General features: G+C 35.9%; 2 protein-coding genes across 2 annotated transcripts in view; both read right to left on the bottom strand.

Moving 5' to 3' along the window:
- LOC140228291 (small ribosomal subunit protein eS24-like) overlaps nt 1–13,441 on the bottom strand; it is a 109,186-nt gene that overhangs the window by 16,324 nt on the left and 79,421 nt on the right. The window lies entirely within an intron of this gene.
- On the bottom strand, nt 1,728–7,570 carry LOC140228398 (uncharacterized). The gene is made up of 5 exons (XM_072308616.1): nt 7,460–7,570; nt 5,992–6,067; nt 3,724–3,760; nt 2,985–3,099; nt 1,728–1,766 (listed from the first exon to the last, which is right to left on the bottom strand). The coding sequence occupies exons 1-5, from the start codon at nt 7,568–7,570 to the stop codon at nt 1,728–1,730; spliced, it is 378 nt and encodes a 125-aa protein (XP_072164717.1).

Below are 13,441 nucleotides of genomic sequence, written 5' to 3'. Positions count from 1 at the left end.
ATAAACTTTTTCATTTCAAGCTCGATGCTTGTGTTAACGTTGATATACCATGATTATGAAACCCACATTCACGTTTATGGGTACACGTCAGGTCGTTTTGTTTTGTTTTGTTTTTTTGTTTTCAAATTCATTCAATTCAATTCAATATGGTTTATTGCGCAAGTATAACAAAAAATAAAAACAATCCAGCAGCTCGAAGGCTGATACGGTTGCTTTATATTAGAATCATTAAAAAAAAATGAAATGACATTGATAGGATAAGCATGCGTGAAATATGTTAAAAAAAAAGAAAAAAAAAGAAAGAAAAAAAGAAAAAAAAAAAGACATAATACACATCAGACCGGGGCATCAGAAAATGGGATAGGTGAGAGTATTGCACAACAGGTAAAGAGATACAGTATGTACTCGTATAGAGAATAACAAATATGGCAAAATGGAGACGAGCGGGCAAGGAAGTAAAATGTTAAAGTGGGAGAAAAATTTCAATGCACCGAAGCATGAGAACTACAAATAAAGAAATAAAATGAACTACGACTCACATGAAGGTAGGTTGTTAAAGGTCCTGTTAACCTTTTGGAGCAGTGATTTCAAAAAAGTGTTCAAGATATCACTTTTGATGCATTTGTGTTAGATCAGTTGTATTACAAAACATCCTACCATATGAAATTGTTGCAATAAAGCCTAAAATATGAGGAGATATCACTATTTTTTCTTCTTAAACCATAATTGTCTACAAAGATTTTATTATAACTATTGTTCACATTTTGTATATTCAACAATACTTAACATCGATTATACTCTTTCAAATTTTTACATTGGTTGCTCCTATCCCTAACTCACATTTTAGAACTACTTTGAAGCACTAATGCTGGGTTTGTGTTTTATCTGCAAATGGTAAATTATGCCTTTAAAGTTCAATATGGCATTACGTAATTGTTTCCTCAATGGGAAACGTGGTGTAAATCCAACTGATTCTACAAAACTGATTTCAACTGATTCAGTTTTCAACGATAACAAAGATGTTTAGTTGATTGAGAAATTGCATGTTTATTACTGACAGTCTACATGGTCTAGTACAATGACTCTTTAATGCTAATCAATTATTCTTGCAAAGAACACAGTGTCCCACAGTATGAAACCTCTTCCCACTATAAAATTTGAGCATTTGACTTTAACGATGTGAAAACATTGTGTATCATCAATTCACAGTGTGAAACACAACACTCCTATGTGAACTCTCTGTGAAAAACGACGCCACAGTGTGTGAAGTCATCTTCACGCTGTTAAATTCGGGCTTTTAACATAGTTGACTATGTGAACACATGATTGTGAACACACTGTGAGACACTGTTCTCCCCAGCGGAGAAATGTGCGATTTGCCATGAATCCCACAGAATGGAGACGAAACATTTGCAGTTAAAAAAAAAAAAAAAAAATCACTGGAACTAGTCTACTCTAATCAGGGTCACATGACATTAAGGACTGGTATTCACTTATTTTAAAGCACTTAAATATATATAGCCAGACGAGAAATGTTGAAACGTGCATGATTTTTCACTCCTTATTTATCAAAGATGAATGTTGTAGAAAGAATTGTTTACATCGTGTGAAATGAATCAATTCACTTCTGTAGGAATATTCATGTTGGAAACCCAGCACCCCCCCCCCATAAAAAAAGGGAAAGAGAATCATTCAAATCCTAAAATGAGAATAATTCCTATGCTGTCTTACCACGCCGATAACGCGTGCTGTACACTCAGGGTGATCTAGACGAAATTGAAACGAATGAATGAGACGTATATAATTTACATTCGACAATTTTATGTTTTCGTAACTTCTTAAAGGGGAAGGCTAGTAACTGATTAGTGGGAATCAGTGGAAATGCTGGGAGATGATTGTTCCAATCCTTATTGGATTCATTCAAGAGTTCATTGTATATCTATTGTTGTGTGAAAATAATTTGCTTCAGAACGGTCTCATATTCAAGTAATGTGCAGATTAATGCTCCGTCACTGACCAGGGACGCTAACCTGGAAGCATTAAACTGCACATTACTTGAATATGAGACCATTCTGAAGCAAATCATTTTCACACAACAATAGAGTATACAAAGAACTCTTGAATGAATCCAATAAGGATTGGAACAATCATCTCCCAGCATTTCCACTGATTCCCACTTATCAGTTACTAGCCTTCCCCTTTAAATTACTGCACGTATAAATGCATATTATCAGTATGTAGAGCTATTCGTGTAAGATTATCAGCTAATCTATCTTTTATCCAATCACATATAGCATATACTCCAACGCTAATGAAGGTGTTTTTCTGTTCAATACAAAATTAAGGTTTCTTCTTACCTGCGGCACTGTAAAATATTATTAGCTACGAACTAGACGCTTCTCACCTCAGTCATCCATACCGCCTTATATATTGTTGTTGTTGTTTTAAAGAACGAAAGGAGTGAGAGAAAATGGGGCCCTATACAAATAATTTGCCCCAGACATCACTTAACATAAAACAAACATTATATATCTTAGAGAGATATAAACAAGAATATTAAATAATAATATACAGTGTTCATATTAGTTTAGAATCATGTTGACAATTGTTTCCAAAAGGAGACTACAAAGCTAACTAACTGCAGCATGAATATAAATCACTAAGTCCTTGTGAATGTATAATCAGCTTGCAAAAAAAAAAAGGATCGTTAAAGAACTCGGAAATATAATGGTATTGCCATCTTTTTGGGCAGTTCTAGCTTGCACATCCTCATTATATAATCATTTCATTCAAATGAATTAAGTTGTAAGTTATGCAAGATATTTTGTGCTATGCTTTGTCCATCGACCCGATAGTGCGTTGATCGAAAGTTTATGTAATTCCATCATCACATTTCGTTTTATACTGTTCAAGGATGTGATTTCGAGAGCCTCCATCTAGATTTAATCGCAGACATGACAGCAAGTCAGAAAGCAAGACTTTACCACAAGACGTGTTGTTATCCTTCCCTCATTTACGCCATTCAAGGGCCTCTTCTTTCTTTCGATATATATCAGAATTCCAAAAGCCACTTTGGATAAAACGTCAAGTAAGCACGCCCTGCAAATTGAATGATTTATATACATCAAGGAATACAATCTGTACACATGTGCACTCATTATGTTTGCATCTAATACTCAGTAATACTCAGTAGTCAACTCTATAAATCTCTTTTTAACATGTACAATGATGGGAATCCTATCCCGAAGTTACATGTGTATACGCATGCACATTAATCCTTTATGTTAACATTAGTGATTGTGTATAACATATGTGTATATCTATCTGTTTATCTGTTTATGTATACACATATAATTATTTACAATGTAATGGTCTATATCAAACATTATAAGGCCTACTCATGATAATCATGATGTCTTATTGTGAAAGCAGTCTGAAACAATTAAGATTATTTTTATATCCTGAAACCTGTTGAGACCAAGACCTGAGTTTGCTTTAAATTAGCCAGGAGGTGAATATCATTAAAAAAAAAAGAAAAAAAAAAGAAAAGAAAAAGTGTGTGTGTGTGTGTTTAGGTAGGGGGGGGGGGTATAGATACAATGAGATTAGAAGAGAAATGACTCAAACTTCTTGCAAATTGTTAAAAATAAGACTATAGTTATGCGTAAGAATATAAACTCTACATTATTATATCGTAACTGTTTGCATTTTTCAAAAGGATACACATTAGAAACAATATCCAACGCCTCTTGTACACCACCTACCAACAAAGGAACGAGAAGAAAAATGCGAAAAGAAAAAAGTGAAATATAATGCAGTAACCCTACTATACAAAGCTTCCACATATTTCCTGCGCCATGGGAAAATTATACTTCATTTCATTTCAATTTATTTTCATATTCATCAATGAAAAAAAAAAGAGATCATATACAACAAAATTAAATAACACATGATATTCAGCTATGACACATAATTACAAAATGAAACAATACATTATATCCAGCTGGGAGGCATAATAAAGTATTGCAAACATATAGAGCATAGTGGTCGATACTATGAAAGTTGGAATCTGAGAATGGATGCTAAGGAAATATGATGAAACCTACTTAGAAGCAAGCTTGTCAAACGTAGGTCCCACCTAGAATTGAGCGTAAAGATTAAGATAAGGAGCACGGGTACAAGAAATGACCGAAACATAGAAAAAATACAAAAGAAAATACAAATATTCAGGGATACAGCGAATTTCTCATTTATATGCATGATACGGGAAAAGTTAGTGATATCATAACTTGGGATTATGGAAGAAAAATGAATGCAAGGAACATCCTCATTGCAAATATTCTGCAACATACTGAATTACTTCTGTTATAAATGAGAGTTGCGGTTTTCGAACAATGAGGTTACCCCATTAGTCAAGGGTATCATATTCATTAGCCATTATCTTCGTGTAACACTTAAGCTAAGCAATTACAGTTGTTTGCCTTACCATTCATTGCTATTACTACCTGCACTTACAACAACATGACGATAATGTTCTTTTTTGTCTTCAAAATATTACATAATTTTATGACAATTTTTTGACGTAGTGAGTCAGTATTGAAAGACAATTGCCATTTCTGACTGTGGCTATTGCCCAGCTCAAGTGTTACAGAAGAATGATGATATGGCTGCAGTATGAATAGAGATGATTTTGGGAATTTCTTTCAATTCTTTTTCCCCCTAGAGATTGGATTAACAGAGTGTAGAACAACTTAGGAAAAAAGTTTAAAGATATATCATGCGTATTTCCAAAAAGTATTCAGTGATTTGGTTGAGGACAGACCAAAAGGCAGGAATAGAGGTCAATACACTTGGATGCAGGGACTTAGTGGGATGGTATAATCTTGGCTGAGGTGAAGATTCAGCTTTCAACTTTTAGCGAGATACTTAGAAACCACTTAATGAAATGTTCAAGAGCACACAATTGTGAGAGGAACTCAAACTTAATTTGACCAAAAAAAAATGGTTTTGAAATGGCTGCGATATAAGAAAACTCAAAATAAAACAAAGCAATCCTAATAAAAGATGGATCCCACCTTTTATTAGGATCGCTTTGTTTAGGATATCTCAGCCATTTCAAAATCATTTTCCATCAAATAAACTGTGAATATTCCTTTTGTTCTTGCATATTTCATGGCAGGTTTCTCATTAAATCTAAAAAAAAAAATTTAAAAAAACCGTTGGAAACCCGGAGCCCCATCTCAACCGAAACTGTAACATTCCTTTAACCTAAGAAGTCTTTAGCGGTAGAGATGTTGCTAATTTACCAATTAACTCTTTTTTTTTGGGGGGGGGGGTATAAAGCAGAGTCGCTCATCTCGATACACCACTAGCTCAACACCCACAAGTCAGAGGTCGTACCACCCACGAACGTGACATTATAAAAGGGTGAGTCATAGTCCACGAGGGAGTCACACAGCCGACAAGCTCGACACTACGCATTTAAGGCGTACGAGATTGACACAAATGCCCCCAAACAGACAACGCGTGCATTAAAGCCCCGTGATGTCAATAGGATGTACGGCCTAATAGTGGTCCTGCGGGTCTTTTTTGCCTAGTGTCGAGCTCATGGGCTTTGTTTTGCTAGTGTCGAGCTGATGGACGAGATACTGAAGGTCGTGGGCCTGTTTTACTTGATATCAAGCTCATGGGCCTTGTTCGTTTTTGGTGTCTAGCTCCTTTGTTGTATGATTCATGGGCTGTATAACTCGTGAGCTGTATAACTCGTGAACTGTACGACTCGTGAGCTGTATGACTCGTGGACTGTATAACTCGTGAGCTGTATGACTCGTGGGCTGTATGACTAGCGGGTGTCGAGCTCGTGACCTAAACCCGTTAAATCTCCCACGGATTTCTTGAACCTCTTCAGCATTTCTCAATTATTTTTATTGGCAGTTTTCGCTGTAATTTTACGAATGGTATACTCTTTCTCTTAAAAGCTCTATGTATCACCTGTCTGTCTCTGAATGAAGTGAAAAATTATCCAGACCAACTCTGCGATGCATGAAAGTACGTTGTAGATGAACACCTGAAAAGGTTGGGGCGGGGAGTGGAATGAGAGAAATGTTTTAATATTGACGTGAAACAGCTAATAAAATGGCAGAGATAGATTCAGGGAATGTGTTTTGCTATCGTCTCAGTCTTCAATAATCAATGTACCATAAGTCTTATTAGAGAAAACCCCTTCGAACGCCTTTTGTTTTTCCTCTGAATTATCTTATGTAAGATTTAGTGTTAAAAAAGACTGCGAGGAAGTAGAAGTGTGCCTTCGACAGAATTGTCACAAATGTACAGGAAAACAGACAATTTGTTATTGTGGTGTTTAACATTGTTAACAATATTTTTATACATTCTTGTCCGGCAGTGATGTTACTGCCAACATTGATGGCAGTAACATCACTGCCGGACAAGAATGTATAAATATACAGAGTGAATGGCTCTCAGCAGTTTCGTAAACTTTCATGGAACTGTGGTATCAGTTACACTGCACGAACGTTATATGATTATATAATAATTATATACATATATATATAATATATATATATATATATATATATATATATATATATATATATATATATATATAATGTATATACACATATACAAATGGGATACTTACACTTTACTTTGTTTGACGTTGTCAAAAACATAATTTATTCATTATAAATTGTCTTTACCAAGGTGGCATGTGTCAGAGTCTTGCGAAGAATATCAAGTAAATTGTATGAGGTTTACTGTGAATTTATGATAGGAAGTAATTTTTGTCACTTTTTCCTATTCTTGCATATTATTGATTATCTACAAGTAAAGAAATCAGTGCTGATAACATTAAACATGGCATAGAGAAACTAAAGAACGTCAAAATTAAGGCGTTGTGTAGACGCTTGTACAATACAATTAATGACAACAGGCATGGAGAGAAACGCACTCACATGTATCTTAAGTAAATAAGTATAATATTTCGTATATTATCTGCAAATTCCAGAATGAACCTCTATTTTGGAATCTTTTCAGGCTTACTTAAAATAATAAAGAAATAAAGAAGGACCTCTATAGAGTTTCCAAGAAAGAAAGGTAAACTTGCCACTCATTTTCAAAAATGGAAGTTTGAAATTTAATTTGAAACTGTATAGTTAACCGACAGGGTAATTTGATATGTAATGTTTTATGCATTCATTTCGTTATGCTGCATATTTCCCCCTTTATTACCTGTTTCTGTGATTTATCTGATTTTTTATTCTTTGCTGTGAACTCCATTTATCTTTGTCCATTACACACTAAATTATATATATATATATATATATATATATATATATAGATATATATATATATAAAGAATTTCCTGATTCATAGAATAAAAAGTATGTGAAAGGACTTCTCCCTCCCTCAGTGAAATGCTGTTTATCGAATGTTTGGTTACCATGGTAACACAGTTCTTAGAGTTTGGTAGAAGGAGTGCCGCCAGTGCGAACTGAAGAGTCAGGGCGTTCATGAGAATGAACGTACCTTCCATCGTGCCGGCGAGGAGCATCCTATGATATGTATGTACAAGCACGAAACATAACCTGGATTTTGGATTGCGGCGCCATACATTATGGTAATACTACGAGGGAAAGATTGTGGGAATACCTCGACGTTACTGTCTAATATCTGTTATGTTAAAGAGAAAACAAAATAAACCCCTTTAACAACACTGTAAGCATGAGACAGTATGAGACGATATGAGACAGTTTTAACAGTTAAATACAGTATAATATAGTGAGTAGGGCTCTGGATTTGTTTTAGAAGTTCTGGGATTTTAATATACCTCATTTGATTTGAATATGCTGTTTGCATTATCACTGTTCACAGAAACCAATCACTGGTTTTGTTCTTTATGTGCAGTTCAATGAAACTTTCGCTTTTTCTTTTTTTTTCTAATTATCAGAGTCAACTTGAACAGGCCAAAGACTTCAATTCAAGTCAATTCAATTCAATTCAATTGAATTAAATTAAATTCAATTGTTTATTCATTTCAAGGTAAGGTAAGCCAAAGATTTTCAGGGTAAGTCTAGAAAGAATGAGCCACGTCCATAACCTTACACTGAAGTCAGCACCAGCTCCACTCCAAAGTATGCCTGAGTGAAAAGACAATGAAAAACATTATTAATTACAATGAGGCGACTCGTCATTGTATATAGTGAGTGAGTACGATATGTAATGACCATCAAAACAAGCTAAAAATAGCTTACTTTCATACGCATCATATTGCACATAATACACCTTCTGCACGTTTAAATATTCAGGAAGTCTCTTCTCACATTCACAGGCATTAAAAAGAAAAAAAAAAGAAAATAAACACAGGCGCAGCAGCATCAGAACTTTATCTCCAATTCCACACCTGTATTGGTATATATCACATAGATACATAATATAACTCTGTATCCAGCTTTTGGAAACAGTGTACGGACAACGTGTATTAAGCATTTTTTTTTCGGCATTAAAGCATGAATTGAATGTGATATAATACACAAATTTGTCTCCTTGAGTTTTAGTGTCTCCTTGATATAGTAACAATCATCATGTAGTGTCTCCCTATCAGTGACATCCTAAGATATAAACATAGTCAAAATATATGTATACATTACATAATAGAGAGAGATACATGCTCATATGAAGAGTTTGTTTGCAAAAAACCGATAAGTCCATATTTGTCAAATGGAGATATTTGTGATTAAAGGTCAAGAAAAATAAAGAGAATAATCAGAAAATTTTTGCTTCTTTTGACCATAACTTCAAAAATATACCTTTATATGTAGTGACCAATGTATCATTTCAAAGGTATTATTTTGTACTTTATGACAGAGACCATAATTCAAAATCTTCAAAAATGGACTTATCGGTTTTTGCAAACAAACTCTTCATATGTACCTAAACCCTTAGTCTGTTAGTAAAAGAGTAATATTTCACAATGATACACTTTTGTACGATTATTTTTCTATCTAACCACAGAATTAAACAAGCGCCCGCACACCCATCCACCCACCCACACACACGCAAACACACACACATGGAAAAAAAAAGTGCTATAGTATGCATTGAGAAATGTTCTTTTCATACCTGCAAAGGATCCCACTTGGGTAGCATGATTCCTGGTTCCTTCTTCCTTTCACCTGAGTTCAACAACACACACTGTCGAAAATGGCATCACTGCGATCCCTCGCGTATAATGGTGCGTGGAGTTTTCGCTATAACGACGGGAAGACCGAGGGAAAGCGGAAGTAATCTGACTCCCGTCCCCATATCTTAGTAGTTTCGCTTTCCTGTTAGGACAGAGGCGTGGGGACAAGATCGCTGATTGGCTGGCTGGTTCACTCCTGCCCACCGTCGGGACCGAACACTATTTTGGCGAATTACCGTACTCGTTTTCACTAGGACGGGACGTTTCTCGGAATTGATCATACGCAGAAGGCAAGCAAATTTTGCACACGACACGCTCAACTACCGGCCGCGTTGTGTTTGCGAAAACTCTCTCATAGCGAGCTTTAGATCAGCTGCCTCGTGAACGCTATTAAAGACGACACTAATTAGGCAGAAAATGTTGTTCTACACCGTCATGCGTGAGACAGCTGTTTCCGTTGTCCAACTTAGGAGACTGGATCGTCCTAGAGCACGAGTCGCAAATCTAAAGGTCGCTAAGTTGTACGATACAGAGACGAATTATATTCCGCTCATCGAATTTCGTATACGCCGGCTTCTTGCTGTCTTGTCTTGTGTACATTCAAGAAACAAGTGTAAGGAGAAATCCCACATTATTGCAATGGTCTACACCTGTAATGATCCCCTGCCCCCTCTCTCCATTATATACTAGTAGGCATAGATATGAACTGGTAGACGACATGTATGTCTTACCACAAACATTTGATTAAGCAACGTTACATGCGCGTCCACAAGCGTCCACTTCAGTAATTACTAATTTCGTGACACGAAATTTGTCATGATTTGAGGTTTGCTGCTCCTTATCACTGTCGATTTTCTAAAGGCAGCTAGGTCTGGAAAGGCACCTCAGCGAAATAAAAGCGAAATGAGGTAAACGGTTCTTTTGACAGTGACGATGAACGATTAACTAGTCATTGCCCAACATCTGAATGTAGGCCTACTTATCAAGATGCACATATAATCAGGTGGCGGCGGTGCAGGTCGGATGAAAGAAAGACCCTCCGTTCATAGTCCATGTGTGTAGCAGGTCCATGGCACAACCAGGGAGGTGTGGTCTCTTCCACCTCCCTGGCACAACGATGACTTGTCTTCACCCTCAATGGACCCTGAAACTTTCATTTTGAGCAGCGTCCTCTTTCATCTCACCAGCGCGTGCTTGCAACGTTTTGTTAGCACCAGCTAGCTGTTCTCACATTTACATTCCTCTCTGGAAGGAAGAGCATTTAACAACCCTTTTATTATTGATTTTATTTACTTTATTAACAGATACGTCTCAATGAATTCCATTGTCGCGTTGGAATTCAGCACGTTAACCATGTATTCCACAGAGAAATATTGGTATGGATTGTGCAAATTGTCATGATAACCTTGTTGATATTGCGTGGTCAGTGAGGGGACATAAGTAGAAATTGTCTCCAAAGGTTTTGAAATGATATTGTTGAAGCTTATCATTATAGGAGACGAAGTGAAAGGACATGATTGATATACTGTTCAGTTTCATTATTTTACAAACATTTCTGGTGCCACTTCCGCGTTTAATCAGCGCAATTTTCTACAACTCTCCAAATTTTAACAGAAGTAAAAATAAAAAGTAAAAGCGTTCAGATGTTTGAAGTTCGCCTGTTACAACTACATATGTATCTTTGAAGTTGGAGTTGAATGATATACATTGATGAACGTTTTTTCAATTATTCGACATGTTGATGATCTACAGGTAGTCAAATGTGGCATGATCTATATCATAGTGTATAGCCGTATTCACATATTTTCTCAAATTACCTAGGGGATAGGTAATAATTATGATATTGACTGGCCTTGAGGGAGATGCCACATAAATAATAATTGCCCGCACTGAAAGAATATTGCCCGAGTCGAACTGGTATCTCCCTCGAGGCCAGTCAATATTATATAAATATTGCCCATGTTAACTTCATTGCCTTTATGACGTTTCTATTATTGCTATTATTGTCTCATGATCTTTTTGTGCAGCGTGCGCAATCCAAGTGTGACGTCTTCTCTATTATGACGTAGAGTATGACACTCATAAGCGCACAACATGCGTTTGTTGTTACTATCTATTATTTTTTGTTTTGGTTACACATATTGCGCGCACTAGCAGGGTAGTAACACCTCACTCTTAATAATCATTGTGCATATTCGCACTGTCATCCCTGAAGAAGAGGAAGGATCCTCGAAAATTCGGATTATTCATTAAATCAAGATTGGCTATTAATGCATTCCCTGCATTCCTCTGTTGTGACTTTACTATTGCTATATATATATATATACCATCTTTTATTACCAAACTGTAAAATCTTACTAAAATTTTAACAAAATGCCCGTAAATGATGTTCGATTTAATATTTTGAAATTAATGTTTTGACGTCAAACCAGAAATTCTCAACTCTAGGCATATGTCATAAGTTGACGTATTATGATGACATATTTTCCTTATACCAGTGGCATGGCTTTTTTCAACTTGTTGGAATAGCATTATAAACATCACTTCTCTGAAGAAAACCATTTTTCTTAATGCTTGAACTTTGGAAATACGCAACGGGTGTGATAGAACCTCTTTGAAAGATGTGGTGTACATTGTAAACGCACATTTCATAAAAATTACAATGTAAACTACTCTTCCCCTTTATACAATGTACATGTATTCCTTTATCACTGGGTACATCACTCATTCCTACACACATGCCTACACATATGCACACACACACATACACAATGAACAAATATACAGATATATACACGGGCAAAAAAATATCAAAAAGACTATATATCTGTACTGAAACTGATTTGAACTCAATCAAATTCATTTCCATATCATAGGAGCGAACACCTTCATCAGCAAAACTGATTTCCGTAGGGGTCCACGTGCATGTAATTTATGAATGACAGTATTCTGAACTGCAAAGAATTTAGAGAACCTAAATGCAACCAATTATTATGTACCCACAAATACATATAAAATGAACATAGACTTGCAATTATAAGATATACGACACATAAAAAAGCCAAACAAACAAACAAACAAACAAACAAACAAACAACCGACAAAACAAAAACAAAAACCCACCACAATTATATATTGGCAATTTCACATAGACATAACATTTACAAAAGAAAAATTAATTGAAACCCTCTAAAACTTGGAAATAAAGTGTACATCTTGAGAAGTTGAACCTTAAAATTGCACCGAACAACATTAATTGAAAGTCATGCAGATACAGTGTGTATGATATATAACATTGTATAACAAAAGTAAACCTTTAAGACAAGCTTGTGAATTAAAAAAAAAGGTAATCACAAGAAAATTTCATATGATCAAAGAGGTAATCAAAGAGGTAATCTAAAGAGGTAGAATACAAACTAATTTTCAGCTAAATATGTATATATATATATATATATATATATATATATATATATATGATTATAAACAAAACAAAACAAAAGTCAAATTAAACTGTGTATCAACGTCTGTTTAAAGGATTCAATGACATGCACTGCACCTGCACTTGCGTAGCGAAGGGGGGGGGGGGGGGGGGGGCGATGGGGGCGGTCGCCCCCCCCCCCTCCCCCCAAGATTTGGACCGGTGATTCGGAAGGTGGAAAAAAATTGCGTGTATACTGCATGCATGTACATGAAGCGGGTCTCCCTTCCAACCTTTCATCAAGTAATATCATACTTTTTTTTTATATTTCACGCAAAGTGTGCACCAGATCGTTGAATTTCAATTTAAAAAATGAAACATTTCTTGTTTGGGAGGGGGATACCCCATCCCCCTCTGTGCCCCTTTCCCTAGCCTTAGTACACTTTTACAGTTGGGTTTTTGTTTTGTTTTTTACAAATCTGAATAATACTGAGACTTATCACTTATTCCGACAACTAAAAAAGTTCCCTCATGTACAAGGGGAATATCCCCTTTTAATCAACCCTTTCGTCGCTCAGTTCCCCCATATAATTTTATTCCCTCTAATATTCCATCAAATATGCGTATACGAGATATCTCAATTTCAACTTTAAAAAGGCAAAAGCTCCCTCGTACGGGAAGGGTGGTGATAACACTCGCCCACGCCTTTTCCCTGCTCGCTCCCCCCCCCCCCCCCATGCATACCAGTAGACTGTGGCTACACTTTGGACATAGACAGTTTTCCAAATATGCCACTGATGTGTGCACCAAAACTTTTTGACTGC

Source organism: Diadema setosum, chromosome 5 (genome assembly GCF_964275005.1).
Source record: "Diadema setosum chromosome 5, eeDiaSeto1, whole genome shotgun sequence".
Classification (NCBI taxonomy): Eukaryota; Metazoa; Echinodermata; class Echinoidea; order Diadematoida; family Diadematidae; genus Diadema; species Diadema setosum.
Note: the sequence above shows the minus strand (reverse complement) of the source record. Positions and strands in the feature narration are given on the sequence as shown.